This window comes from Chiloscyllium punctatum, unplaced genomic scaffold, assembly GCF_047496795.1.
Source record: "Chiloscyllium punctatum isolate Juve2018m unplaced genomic scaffold, sChiPun1.3 scaffold_804, whole genome shotgun sequence".
Lineage (NCBI taxonomy): Eukaryota > Metazoa > Chordata > Chondrichthyes > Orectolobiformes > Hemiscylliidae > Chiloscyllium > Chiloscyllium punctatum.
In genome coordinates this window covers 27,200-41,499 of record NW_027310538.1, presented here as the reverse complement: position 1 = coordinate 41,499, position 14,300 = coordinate 27,200, and the positions used below count along the sequence as shown (strand labels likewise).

The following is a 14,300-nucleotide window of genomic DNA, read 5'->3' as shown; positions in this document are numbered from 1 at the left end:
CCTCCCCAGATACAGGAGTGTGTGTGTGTGTGTGTGTGAGAGAGGGTTAGAGAGACATCCCCAGAAACAGGAGTGTGTGTGTGTCAGAGAGAGAGGGTTAGAGAGACCTCGCCAGATACAGGAGTGTGTGTGTGTGTGTGAGAGAGAGGGTTAGAGAGACCTCCCCAGATACAGGAGTGTGTGTGTGAGAGAGAGAGGGTTAGAGAGACATCCCCAGAAACAGGAGTGTGTGTGTGTCAGAGAGAGAGGGTTAGAGAGACCTCCCCAGATACAGGAGTGTGTGTGTGTGAGAGAGAGAGGGTTAGAGAGACCTCCCCAGATACAGGAGTGTGTGTGTGTGTGTGTGTGTGAGAGAGAGAGAGGGTTAGAGAGACCTCCCCAGATACAGGAGAGTGTGTGTGTGAGAGAGAGAGGGTTAGAGAGACCTCCCCAGAAACAGGAGTGTGTGTGTGTCAGAGAGAGAGGGTTAGAGAGACCTCCCCAGATACAGGAGTGTGTGTGTGTGTGAGAGAGAGAGGGTTAGAGAGACCTCCCCAGATACAGGAGTGTGTGTGTGTGTGTGTGAGAGAGAGAGAGGGTTAGAGAGACCTCCCCAGATACAGGAGTGTGTGTGAGAGAGAGAGGGTTAGAGAGACCTCCCCAGATACAGGAGTGTGTGTGTGAGAGAGAGAGGGTTAGAGAGACCTCCCCAGATACAGGAGTGTGTGTGTGTGAGAGAGAGACGGTTAGAGAGACCTCCCCAGATACAGGAGTGTGTGTGTGTGAGAGAGAGAGAGGGTGAGAGAGACCTCCCCAGATACAGGAGTGTGTGTGTGAGAGAGAGAGAGAGAGGGTTAGAGAGACCTCCCCAGATACAGGAGTGTGTGTGTGTGTGAGAGAGAGAGGGTTAGAGAGACCTCCCCAGATACAGGAGTGTGTGTGTGTGAGAGAGAGAGAGAGAGGGTTCGAGAGACCTCCCCAGATACAGGAGTGTGTGTGTGTGAGAGAGAGAGAGGGTTAGAGAGACCTCCCCAGATACAGGAGTGTGTGTGTGAGAGAGAGAGAGAGGGTTAGAGAGACCTCCCCAGATACAGGAGTGTGTGTGTGTGAGAGAGAGAGAGGGTTAGAGAGACCTCCCCAGATACAGGAGTGTGTGTGTGAGAGAGAGAGAGGGTTAGAGAGACCTCCCCAGATACAGGAGTGTGTGTGTGTGTGTGTGTGAGAGAGAGGGTTAGAGAGACCTCCCCAGATACAGGAGTGTGTGTGTGTGTGAGAGAGAGGGTTAGAGAGACCTCCCCAGATACAGGAGTGTGTGTGTGTGTGTGTGTGAGAGAGAGGGTTAGAGAGACCTCCCCAGATACAGGAGTGTGTGTGTGTGTGAGAGAGAGGGTTAGAGAGACCTCCCCAGATACAGGAGTGTGTATGTGAGAGAGAGAGGGTTAGAGAGACCTCCCCAGATACAGGAGTGTGTGTGTGTGTGAGAGAGGGTTAGAGAGACCTCCCCAGATACAGGAATGTGTGTGTGAGAGAGAGAGAGGGTTAGAGAGACCTCCCCAGATACAGGAGTGTGTGTGTGTATGTGAGAGAGAGAGGGTTAGAGAGACCTCCCCAGATACAGGAGTGTGTGTGTGTGAGAGAGAGGGTTAGAGAGACCTCCCCAGATACAGGAGTGTGTGTGTGTGAGAGAGAGAGGGTTAGAGAGACCTCCCCAGATACAGGAGTGTGTGTGTGTGAGAGAGAGAGGGTTAGAGAGACCTCCCCAGATACAGGAGTGTGTATGTGAGAGAGAGAGGGTTAGAGAGACCTCCCCAGATACAGGAGTGTGTATGTGTGAGAGAGAGGGTTAGAGAGACCTCCCCAGATACAGGAGTGTGTGTGTGTGAGAGAGAGAGGGTTAGAGACACCTCCCCAGATACAGGAGTGTGTGTGAGAGAGAGAGGGGTTTAGAGAGACCTCCCCAGATACAGGAGTGTGTGTGTGTGAGAGAGAGAGGGTTAGAGAGACCTCCCCAGATAGAGCAGTGTGTGTGTGTGAGAGAGAGAGGGTTACAGAGACCTCCCCAGATACAGGAGTGTGTGTGTGTGAGAGAGAGGGTTAGAAAGACCTCCCCAGATACAGGAGTGTGTGTGTGAGAGAGAGAGAGGGTTAGAGAGACCTCCCCAGATACAGGAGTGTGTGTGTGTGTGTGAGAGGGGGTTAGAGAGACCTCCCCAGATACAGGAGTGTGTGTGTGTGTGTGTGTGTGTGAGAGAGAGGGTTAGAGAGACCTCCCCAGATACAGGAGTGTGTGTGTGTGTGAGAGAGAGGGTTAGAGAGACCTCCCCAGATACAGGAGTGTGTGTGTGTGTGTGTGTGAGAGAGAGGGTTAGAGAGACCTCCCCAGATACAGGAGTGTGTGTGTGTGAGAGAGAGACGGTTAGAGAGACCTCCCCAGATACAGGAGTGTGTGTGTGTGAGAGAGAGAGAGGGTGAGAGAGACCTCCCCAGATACAGGAGTGTGTGTGTGAGAGAGAGAGAGAGAGGGTTAGAGAGACCTCCCCAGATACAGGAGTGTGTGTGTGTGTGAGAGAGAGAGGGTTAGAGAGACCTCCCCAGATACAGGAGTGTGTGTGTGTGAGAGAGAGAGAGAGAGGGTTCGAGAGACCTCCCCAGATACAGGAGTGTGTGTGTGTGAGAGAGAGAGAGGGTTAGAGAGACCTCCCCAGATACAGGAGTGTGTATGTGAGAGAGAGAGGGTTAGAGAGACCTCCCCAGATACAGGAGTGTGTGTGTGTGTGAGAGAGGGTTAGAGAGACCTCCCCAGATACAGGAGTGTGTGTGTGAGAGAGAGAGGGTTAGAGAGACCTCCCCAGATACAGGAGTGTGTGTGTGAGAGAGAGAGGGTTAGAGAGACCTCCCCAGATACAGGAGTGTGTGTGAGAGAGAGAGAGAGGGTTAGAGAGACCTCCCCAGATACAGGAGTGTGTGTGTGTGAGAGAGGGTTAGAGAGACCTCCCCAGATACAGGAGTGTGTATGTGAGAGAGAGAGGGTTAGAGAGACCTCCCCAGATACAGGAGTGTGTATGTGTGAGAGAGAGGGTTAGAGAGACCTCCCCAGATACAGGAGTGTGTGTGTGAGAGAGAGACAGGGTTAGAGACACCTCCCCAGATACAGGAGTGTGTGTGAGAGAGAGAGGGGGTTAGAGAGACCTCCCCAGATACAGGAGTGTGTGTGTGTGAGAGAGAGAGGGTTAGAGAGACCTCCCCAGATACAGCAGTGTGTGTGTGTGAGAGAGAGAGGGTTAGAGAGACCTCCCCAGATACAAGAGTGTGTGTGTGTGAGAGAGAGGGTTAGAGAGACCTCCCCAGATACAGGAGTGTGTATGTGAGAGAGAGAGGGTTAGAGAGACCTCCCCAGATACAGGAGTGTGTGTGTGTGTGAGAGAGGGTTAGAGAGACCTCCCCAGATACAGGAATGTGTGTGTGAGAGAGAGAGGGTTAGAGAGACCTCCCCAGATACAGGAGTGTGTGTGTGTGTGTGTGTGAGAGAGAGAGGGTTAGAGAGACCTCTCCAGATACAGGAGTGTGTGTGTGTGAGAGAGAGGGTTAGAAAGACCTCCCCAGATACAGGAGTGTGTGTGTGAGAGAGAGAGGGTTAGAGAGACCTCCCCAGATACAGGAGTGAGTGTGTGTGAGAGAGAGAGGGTTAGAGAGACCTCCCGAGATACAGGAGTGTGTGTGTGTGTGTTTGTGTGTGAGAGAGAGAGAGAGGGTTAGAGAGACCTCCCCAGATACAGGAGTGTGTGTGTGTGAGAGAGAGAGGGTTAGAGAGTCCTCCCCAGATACAGGAGTGTGTGTGTGTGAGAGAGAGAGGGTTAGATAGACCTCCCCAGATACAGGAGTGTAAGTGTGTGTGTGAGAGGGTTAGAGAGACCTCCCCAGATACAGGGGTGTGTGTGTGTGTGAGAGAGAGGGTTAGAGAGACCTTCCCAGATACAGGAGTGTGTGTGTGTGAGAGAGAGAGAGAGAGGGTTCGAGAGACCTCCCCAGATACAGGAGTGTGTGTGTGTGAGAGAGAGAGAGGGTTAGAGAGACCTCCCCAGATACAGGAGTGTGTGTGTGAGAGAGAGAGAGGGTTAGGGAGACCTCCCCAGATACAGGAGTGTGTGTGTGTGTGTGTGAGAGGGGGTTAGAGAGACCTCCCCAGATACAGGAGTGTGTGTGTGTGTGTGTGTGTGTGAGAGAGAGGGTTAGAGAGACCTTCCCAGATACAGGAGTGTGTGTGTGTGTGAGAGAGAGGGTTAGAGAGACCTCCCCAGATACAGGAGTGTGTGTGTGTGTGTGTGTGTGTGAGAGAGAGGGTTAGAGAGACCTCCCCAGATACAGGAGTGTGTGTGTGTGTGAGAGAGAGGGTTAGAGAGACCTCCCCAGATACAGGAGTGTGTATGTGAGAGAGAGAGGGTTAGAGAGACCTCCCCAGATACAGGAGTGTGTGTGTGTGAGAGAGAGGGTTAGAGAGACGTCCCCAGATACAGGAGTGTGTGTGTGTGAGAGAGAGAGGGTTAGAGAGACCTCCCCAGATACAGGAGTGTGTGTGTGTGAGAGAGAGAGGGTTAGAGAGACCTCCCCAGATACAGGAGTGTGTATGTGAGAGAGAGAGGGTTAGAGAGACCTCCCCAGATACAGGAGTGTGTATGTGTGAGAGAGAGGGTTAGAGATACCTCCCCAGATACAGGAGTGTGTGTGTGTGAGAGAGAGAGGGTTAGAGACACCTCCCCAGATACAGGAGTGTGTGTGAGAGAGAGAGGGGTTTAGAGAGACCTCCCCAGATACAGGAGTGTGTGTGTGTGAGAGAGAGAGAGGGTTAGAGAGTCCTCCCCAGATACAGGATTGTGTGTGTGAGAGAGAGAGGGTTAGAGAGACCTCCCCAGATACAGGAGTGTGTGTGTGTGAGAGAGAGGGTTAGAAAGACCTCCCCAGATACAGGAGTGTGTGTGTGAGAGAGAGAGAGGGTTAGAGAGACCTCCCCAGATACAGGAGTGTGTGTGTGTGTGTGAGAGGGGGTTAGAGAGACCTCCCCAGATACAGGAGTGTGTGTGTGTGTGTGTGTGTGAGAGAGAGGGTTAGAGAGACCTCCCCAGATACAGGAGTGTGTGTGTGTGTGAGAGAGAGGGTTAGAGAGACCTCCCCAGATACAGGAATGTGTGTGTGTGTGTGTGTGTGTGAGAGAGGGTTAGAGAGACCTCCCCAGATACAGGAGTGTGTGTGTGTGTGAGAGAGAGGGTTAGAGAGACCTCCCCAGATACAGGAGTGTGTATGTGAGAGAGAGAGGGTTAGAGAGACCTCCCCAGATACAGGAGTGTGTGTGTGTGTGAGAGAGGGTTAGAGAGACCTCCCCAGATACAGGAATGTGTGTGTGAGAGAGAGAGAGGGTTAGAGAGACCTCCCCAGATACAGGAGTGTGTGTGTGTATGTGAGAGAGAGAGGGTTAGAGAGACCTCCCCAGATACGGGAGTGTGTGTGTGTGAGAGAGAGACGGTTAGAGAGACCTCCCCAGATACAGGGGTGTGTGTGTGTGTGTGAGAGAGAGGGTTAGAGAGACCTCCCCAGATACAGGAGTGTGTGTGTGTGAGAGAGAGGGTTAGAGAGACCTCCCCAGATACAGGAGTGTGTGTGTGTGTGTGAGAGAGAGAGGGTTAGAGAGACCTCCCCAGATACAGGAGTGTGTGTGTGTGAGAGAGAGAGGGTTAGAGAGACCTCCCCAGATACAGGAGTGTGCGTGTGTGAGAGAGAGAGGGTTAGAGAGACCTCCCCAGATACAGGAGTGTGTGTGTGTGTGTGTGAGAGAGGGTTAGAGAGACCTCCCCAGATACAGGAGTGTGTGTGTGTGTGAGAGAGGGTTAGAGAGACCTCCCCAGATACAGGAGTGTGTGTGAGAGAGAGAGAGGGTTAGAGAGACCTCCCCAGATACAGGAGTGTGTGCGTGTGTGAGAGAGGGTTAGAGAGACCTCCCCAGATACAGGAGTGTGTGTGTGTGTGTGAGAGAGAGGGTTAGAGAGACCTCCCCAGATACAGGAGTGTGTATGTGAGAGAGAGAGGGTTAGAGAGACCTCCCCAGATACAGGAGTGTGTGTGTGTGTGAGAGAGAGAGAGAGAGGGTTAGAGAGACCTCCCCAGATACAGGAGTGTGTGTGTGAGAGAGAGGGTTAGAGAGACCTCCCCAGATACAGGAGTGTGTGTGTGAGAGAGAGGGTTAGAGAGACCTCCCCAGATACAGGAGTGTGTGTGTGTGTGAGAGAGGGTTAGAGAGACCTCCCCAGATACAGGAGTGTGCGTGAGTGTGAGAGAGAGGGTTAGAGAGACCTCCCCAGATACAGGAGTGTGTGTGTGTGTGTGTGTGAGAGAGAGAGGGTTAGAGAGACCTCCCCAGATACAGGAGTGTGTGTGTGAGAGAGAGAGAGAGGGTTAGAGAGACCCCCCCAGATACAGGAGTGTGTGTGTGTGTGTGTGTGAGAGAGGGTTAGAGAGACATCCCCAGAAACAGGAGTGTGTGTGTGTCAGAGAGAGAGGGTTAGAGAGACCTCCCCAGATACAGGAGTGTGTGTGTGTGTGAGAGAGAGAGGGTTAGAGAGACCTCCCCAGATACAGGAGTGTGCGTGTGTGTGAGAGAGAGAGGGTTAGAGAGACCTCCCCAGATACAGGAGTGTGTGTGTGTGTGTGTGTGTGAGAGAGGGTTAGAGAGACATCCCCAGAAACAGGAGTGTGTGTGTGTCAGAGAGAGAGGGTTAGAGAGACCTCCCCAGATACAGGAGTGTGTGTGTGTGTGTGAGAGAGAGGGTTAGAGAGACCTCCCCAGATACAGGAGTGTGTGTGTGAGAGAGAGAGGGTTAGAGAGACATCCCCAGAAACAGGAGTGTGTGTGTGTCAGAGAGAGAGGGTTAGAGAGACCTCCCCAGATACAGGAGTGTGTGTGTGTGAGAGAGAGAGGGTTAGAGAGACCTCCCCAGATACAGGAGTGTGTGTGTGTGTGTGTGTGAGAGAGAGGGTTAGAGAGACCTCCCCAGATACAGGAGTGTGTGTGTGTGTGAGAGAGAGGGTTAGAGAGACCTCCCCAGATACAGGAGTGTGTGTGTGAGAGAGAGAGGGTTAGAGAGACCTCCCCAGATACAGGAGTGTGTGTGTGTGTGAGAGAGGGTTAGAGAGACCTCCCCAGATACAGGAATGTGTGTGTGAGAGAGAGAGAGGGTTAGAGAGACCTCCCCAGATACAGGAGTGTGTGTGTGTATGTGAGAGAGAGAGGGTTAGAGAGACCTCCCCAGATACAGGAGTGTGTGTGTGTGAGAGAGAGGGTTAGAGAGACCTCCCCAGATACAGGAGTGTGTGTGTGTGAGAGAGAGAGGGTTAGAGAGACCTCCCCAGATACAGGAGTGTGTGTGTGTGAGAGAGAGAGGGTTAGAGAGACCTCCCCAGATACAGGAGTGTGTATGTGTGAGAGAGAGGGTTAGAGAGACCTCCCCAGATACAGGAGTGTGTGTGTGTGAGAGAGAGAGGGTTAGAGACACCTCCCCAGATACAGGAGTGTGTGTGAGAGAGAGAGGGGTTTAGAGAGACCTCCCCAGATACAGGAGTGTGTGTGTGTGAGAGAGAGAGGGTTAGAGAGACCTCCCCAGATAGAGCAGTGTGTGTGTGTGAGAGAGAGAGGGTTACAGAGACCTCCCCAGATACAGGAGTGTGTGTGTGTGAGAGAGAGGGTTAGAAAGACCTCCCCAGATACAGGAGTGTGTGTGTGAGAGAGAGAGAGGGTTAGAGAGACCTCCCCAGATACAGGAGTGTGTGTGTGTGTGTGAGAGGGGGTTAGAGAGACCTCCCCAGATACAGGAGTGTGTGTGTGTGTGTGTGTGTGTGAGAGAGAGGGTTAGAGAGACCTCCCCAGATACAGGAGTGTGTGTGTGTGTGAGAGAGAGGGTTAGAGAGACCTCCCCAGATACAGGAGTGTGTGTGTGTGTGAGAGAGAGGGTTAGAGAGACCTCCCCAGATACAGGAGTGTGTATGTGAGAGAGAGAGGGTTAGAGAGACCTCCCCAGATACAGGAGTGTGTGTGTGTGAGAGAGAGAGGGTTAGAGAGACCTCGCCAGATACAGGAGAGTGTGTGTGTGTGAGAGAGAGGGTTAGAGAGACCGCCCCAGATACAGGAGTGTGTGTGTGTGAGAGAGAGAGGGTTAGAGAGACCTCCCCAGATACAGGAGTGTGTGTGTGTGTGTGTGAGAGAGAGGGTTAGAGAGACCTCCCCAGATACAGGAGTGTGTGTGTGTGAGAGATGGTTAGAGAGACCTCCCCAGATACAGGAGTGTGTGTGTGTGTGTGAGAGAGTGGGTTAGAGAGACCTCCCCAGATACAGGAGTGTGTGTGTGTGAGAGAGAGGGTTAGAGAGACCTCCCCAGATACAGGGGTGTGTGTGAGAGAGAGAGGGTTAGAGAGACCTCCCCAGATACAGGAGTGTGTGTGTGTGTGAGAGAGAGGGTTAGAGAGACCTCCCCAGATTCAGGAGTGTGTGTGTGTGAGAGAGAGGGTTAGAGAGACCTCCCCAGATACAGGAGTGTGTGTGTGTGTGTGAGAGAGAGAGGGTTAGAGAGACCTCCCCAGATACAGGAGTGTGTGTGTGTGTGTGAGAGAGGGTTAGAGAGACCTCCCCAGATACAGGAGTGTGTGTGTGTGTGTGAGAGAGAGGGTTAGAGAGACCTCCCCAGATACAGGAGTGTGTGTGTGAGAGAGAGAGAGGTTTAGAGAGACCTCCCCAGATACAGGAGTGTGTGTGTGTGTGTGAGAGAGGGTTAGAGAGACCTCCCCAGATACAGGAATGTGTGTGTGTGTGTGAGAGAGGGTTAGAGAGACCTCCCCAGATACAGGAGTGTGTGTGTGTATGTGAGAGAGAGAGGGTTAGAGAGACCTCCCCAGATACAGGAGTGTGTGTGTGTGAGAGAGAGAGGGTTAGAGAGACCTCCCCAGATACAGGAGTGTGTGTGTGTGAGAGAGAGAGGGTTAGAGAGACCTCGCCAGATACAGGAGTGTGTGTGTGTGAGAGAGGGTTAGAGAGACCTCCCCAGATACAGGAGGGTGTGTGTGTGTGAGAGAGAGGGTTAGAGAGACCTCCCCAGATACAGGAGTGTGTGTGAGAGAGAGAGAGGGTTAGAGAGACCTCCCCAGATACAGGAGTGTGTGCGTGTGTGAGAGAGGGTTAGAGAGACCTCCCCAGATACAGGAGTGTGTGTGTGTGAGAGAGAGGGTTAGAGAGACCTCCCCAGATACAGGAGTGTGTGTGTGTGTGTGAGAGAGGGTTAGAGAGACCTCCCCAGATACAGGAGTGTGTGTGTGTGTGAGAGAGAGAGAGGGTTAGAGAGACCTCCCCAGATACAGGAGTGTGTGTGTGTGAGAGAGAGAGAGAGGGTTAGAGAGACCTCCCCAGATACAGGAGTGTGTGTGTGTGTGAGAGAGAGAGAGAGAGGGTTAGAGAGACCTCCCCAGATACAGGAGTGTGTGTGTGAGAGAGAGGGTTAGAGAGACCTCCCCAGATACAGGAGTGTGTGTGTGAGAGAGAGGGTTAGAGAGACCTCCCCAGATACAGGAGTGTGTCTGTGTGTGAGAGAGGGTTAGAGAGACCTCCCCAGATACAGGAGTGTGTGTGTGTGTGTGAGAGAGAGGGTTAGAGAGACCTCCCCAGATACAGGAGTGTGTGTGTGAGAGAGAGAGGGTTAGAGAGACCTCCCCAGATACAGGAGTGTGTGTGTGAGAGAGAGAGAGAGAGAGGGTTAGAGAGACCTCCCCAGATACAGGAGTGTGTGTGTGTGTGTGTGAGAGAGAGGGTTAGAGAGACCTCCCCAGATACAGGAGTGTGTGTGTGTGAGAGAGCGTTAGAGAGACCTCCCCAGATACAGGAGTGTGTGTGTGTGTGAGAGAGAGGGTTAGAGAGACCTCCCCAGATACAGGAGTGTGTGTGTGTGTGTGTGAGAGAGGGTTAGAGAGACCTCCCCAGATACAGGAGTGTGTGTGTGAGAGAGAGGGTTAGAGAGACCTCCCCAGATACAGGAGTGTGTGTGTGTGTGAGAGAGAGAGAGGGTTAGAGAGACCTCCCCAGATACAGGAGTGTGTGTGTGTGAGAGAGAGGGTTAGAGAGACCTCCCCAGATACAGGAGTGTGTGTGTGAGAGAGAGAGGGTTAGAGAGACCTCCCCAGATACAGGAGTGTGTGTGTGTGAGAGAGAGAGGGTTAGAGAGACCTCCCCAGATACAGGAGTGTGTGTGTGTGTGAGAGAGAGGGTTAGAGAGACCTCCCCAGATACAGGAGTGTGTGTGTGTGAGAGAGAGAGGGTTAGAGAGACCTCCCCAGATACAGGAGTGTGTGTGTGAGAGAGAGGGTTAGAGAGACATCCCCAGATACAGGAGTGTGTGTGTGTGTGTGAGAGAGAGGGTTAGAGAGACCTCCCCAGATACAGGAGTGTGTGTGTGTGTGTGTGTGTGAGAGAGAGAGAGAGGGTTAGAGAGACCTCCCCAGATACAGGAGTGTGTGTGTGTGTGTGTGTGTGAGAGAGAGAGGGTTAGAGAGACCTCCCCAGATACAGGAGTGTGTGTGTGTGAGAGAGAGAGAGAGGGTTAGAGAGACCTCCCCAGATACAGGAGTGTGTGTGTGTGTGTGTGTGTGTGTGAGAGAGGGTTAGAGAGACCTCCCCAGATACAGGAGTGTGTGTGTGTGTGAGAGAGAGGGTTAGAGAGACCTCCCCAGATACAGGAGTGTGTGTGTGTGTGAGAGAGAGGGGGTTAGAGAGACCTCCCCAGATACAGGAGTGTGTGTGTGTGAGAGAGAGAGGGTTAGAGAGACCTCCCCAGATACAGGAGTGTGTGTGTGTGTGAGAGAGAACGGGTTAGAGAGACCTCCCCAGACACAGGAGTGTGTGTGTGTGTGAGAGAGAGAGGGTTAGAGAGACCTCCCCAGATACAGGAGTGTGTGTGTGTGTGAGAGAGAGAGGGTTAGAGAGACCTCCCCAGATACAGGAGTGTGTGTGTGAGAGAGAGAGAGGGTTAGAGAGACCTCCCCAGATACAGGAGTGTGTGTGAGAGAGAGGGTTAGAGAGACCCCCCCAGATACAGGAGTGTGTGTGAGAGAGAGGGTTAGAGAGACCTCCCCAGATACAGGAGTGTGTGTGTGTGAGAGAGAGAGGGTTAGAGAGACCTCCCCAGATACAGGAGTGTGTGTGTGAGAGAGAGAGAGAGGGTTAGAGAGACCTCCCCAGATACAGGAGTGTGTGTGTGTGAGAGAGAGAGAGGGTTAGAGAGACCTCCCCAGATACAGGAGTGTGTGTGTGAGAGAGAGGGTTAGAGAGACCTCTCCAGATACAGGAGTGTGTGTGTGTGAGAGAGAGAGGGTTAGAGAGACCTCCCCAGATACAGGAGTGTGTGTGTGAGAGAGAGGGTTAGAGAGACCTCCCCAGATACAGGAGTGTGTGTGTGAGAGAGAGAGGGTTAGAGAGACCTCCCCAGATACAGGAGTGTGTGTGTGTGAGAGAGAGAGAGGGTTAGAGAGACCTCCCCAGATACAGGAGTGTGTGTGTGTGAGAGAGAGAGGGTTAGAGAGACCTCCCCAGATACAGGAGTGTGTGTGTGAGAGAGAGAGAGGGTGAGAGAGACCTCCCCAGATACAGGAGTGTGTGTGTGAGAGAGGGTTAGAGAGACCTCCCCAGATACAGGAGTGTGTGTGTCTGCACTTACCTTGGGGCCCTGTCGTGACATTGTCTGACGAGGCCGTTTGGCCCATCTGATCCCGGTCCCGTCGTCGTCTGAGGGAGCCTCTGGTGTTGGGTGACGAGTGGAGGCGTGCTGACCCCCAGGCTAAACCGTGCCCCCTTGTTCTGTCTCTCCCCTCTCGGCCCCACATCCCCGACCCGGGTCCCGTCGCATCGCAGAGGGCCGACCCCCGGAGTACTCAAGGACCCCAAACTGATGGGGGGCGTCTCCCTCTTCATCTTCTTCTTCACCTTGCTGGGCCTGGCCAGGCAGGTAAGCGACAGGCGGGGGGCTCAAGGGCTTGCGAGGTGAGGGAGGGGTGGGGGGGGGGTTGTGGTGCTGGGCTGGGCACGTCCCCCAGGGGTGGGAGGGTGGGCTGGCAAGCCGGCAGGCTCTGGGATCTTCCTGTGCGCGCGGCCACCCTTCCCCGCCTCCGTGGGGCAATCGATACGTGGCAACGGAGAGGCCTTCGGGTCGACTGGAGGATGTGGCGGGCGCCATGCCAATGCAGTTCTCCGATATGGGTCGCTGGAGGGACTCCCCATTAAACGGGGGTCCCCCGAGGGAGAGACTCCCCCTTTAACAGGGGTCCCCCGAGGGAGAGACTCCCCCTTTAACGGGGGTCCGTGAGGGAGAGACTCCCCCTTTAACGGGGGTCCGTGAGGGAGAGACTCCCCCTTTAACGGGGGTCCCCGAGGGAGAGACTCCCCCTTTAACGGGGGTCCCCCGAGGGAGAGACTCCCCCTTTAACGGGGGTCCGTGAGGGAGAGACTCCCCCTTTAACGGGGGTCCCCCGAGGGAGAGACACCCCCTTTAACGGGGGTCCGTGAGGGAGAGACTCCCCCTTTAACGGGGGTCCCCCGAGGGAGAGACTCCCCCTGTAACGGGGGTCCCCCGAGGGTGAGACTCCCCCTTTAACGGGGGAGGGTGAGCTGTTTTCCAGTGCTGCCTCCCCACTCCTGACCCCCTTCCTTGTTCCCTCCCCAGAACGAGTACAGCTGCCGCCTGGACTTCTTGTGGAAGAGGAAGTTCCGCCAGGAGAGGGAGCAGATCGAGACGATGGAGAGCCTGAATCGGGTGCTCCTGGAGAACGTGTTGCCGGCCCACGTGGCCGTCAAGTTCATTGGGCAGAACCGCAGGAACGAGGTACCTCCTCCCCTCCGCACCCCTGCGATGCCCCCCCCCCCCACCCCCCCCTCCTGCTGGGGTGGCTGGGATGGCAAGGACTTGGAAGGTGTGGGTGGAGTGAGGGACTCGGGTGACACAGCCGAAGGGTGGGAGGTGAATGGAGTAGGGCGGGGTTGAGGAAGTATGGGTGTTGAGTGTGGGGAGGAGCGTGGTCATTAGAAACGGCAGATCCTTACCCCCTCTCCCTCCCCCGAGGATGCCAACGGGCCGGCACACGGTGGCGAGAGGGGAGTGTAGGTCAGCGGGAGAAGATTTGGGTGGGTGGGGGAGGGCAGTGAGGAATGGAGGGGGCCAGGGGTCAGTGGGGAGGTGCTGGAAACAAAGCGCATATTTCCGGGGGGGAAGGGTAGAGAGGGAGTGGCGATGGGTGGGGGGAAGAGAGGGCAAGTGGGGGAAGGGTTGAGGAAATATGGGTGGTAAGCGTGGGGAGGCGGGTGAAGGGGGAATAGGGGAAGGGAGGGCGAGTGGGTGAAGGTTTATGGGTGTGAGGGAAGGGGTAGGTGGAGTGGCGAAGGGCGGGATTGTGGGAAGGGGAGTGGGAGTTGGGGAAGCGAGGATTAAGAGTCTGGGAAGGGAGAGTATGAGTGGCAGAAGGGGTAGGTGTCATGGTGGAAGTGGGGGGAGAGGAGGGAGTGGGAGTTGGGCGGAAGGGGGAGTAGGGGAAGGGGAAGTGGGGGAAGGTGGCAGGGTGAGGGGGACATGGGAGAGGGAAGGGGAGGTGGTGTGGGGAAGGGGAGGGGGAGTGGTGGATGAGAGGGAGAGTATAGTGGGATGGAGGGGATAGTCGGGGAGCTGGAGACAGGAGGGGGGAGAGTTGGGAAGAGGGGTAGTGGGGGAAGGGAGGGGAGGGTTGAATGGTTGACCGGAGTGGGAGTGGAGTGAATGGAGCTTGAGAGTGGGGTGATGGGGGGAGAATCGGGGGATGGCAAGGAGAATAAGGGTCGGAGTGGGTAGTCGGGGCAGGGAGGGGGTGGGGAGACAGAGGGGAAGTGGAGAAAGGCTGGAGGGGAATGGGGAAGGGCAGTGGGTGAACGGGAGGGGGGGAGTGTGGGGGTACGGAGGAGGAGAGTGAGGGGTCACAGTGGGTCATCGCGATAGGGAGGGAGTGACTGGGGGTCGGGGGGAAGGGTGGAGGGGAGCGGAGAAAGGCGGGGTTGAGGAACTATGGGTGTTGAGTGTGGGGAGGAGCGTGGTCATTCGAAACGGCAGATCCTTACCAACTCTCCCTCCCTCCCTCCCTCCCTCTGCCACCCCACTCCCCCCCTGCGTCACAACCCCCTCCCCCCTCACTCCTTGCCGCTCTCACCCTCAGGACCTCTACCACCAGTCGTACGACTGCGTCTGCGTGATGTTCGCCTCAATCCCGGACTTTAAGGAGTT

General features: G+C 54.8%; 1 protein-coding gene across 1 annotated transcript in view; it reads left to right on the top strand.

Annotated features, from left to right (window-relative positions):
* Positions 1 to 14,297, top strand: part of LOC140473993 (adenylate cyclase type 4-like) — a gene marked incomplete at both ends in the record, with an annotated part of 33,738 nt that extends 19,441 nt beyond the window's left edge. Inside the window, 3 exons of the mRNA XM_072567662.1 lie at positions 11,912 to 12,005; positions 12,720 to 12,878; positions 14,233 to 14,297. Coding sequence (XP_072423763.1) covers positions 11,912 to 12,005; positions 12,720 to 12,878; positions 14,233 to 14,297 — 318 coding nt within the window. The remainder of the gene's footprint in view (positions 1 to 11,911; positions 12,006 to 12,719; positions 12,879 to 14,232) is intronic.
* Between the last annotated feature and the right edge of the window lie 3 nt (positions 14,298 to 14,300).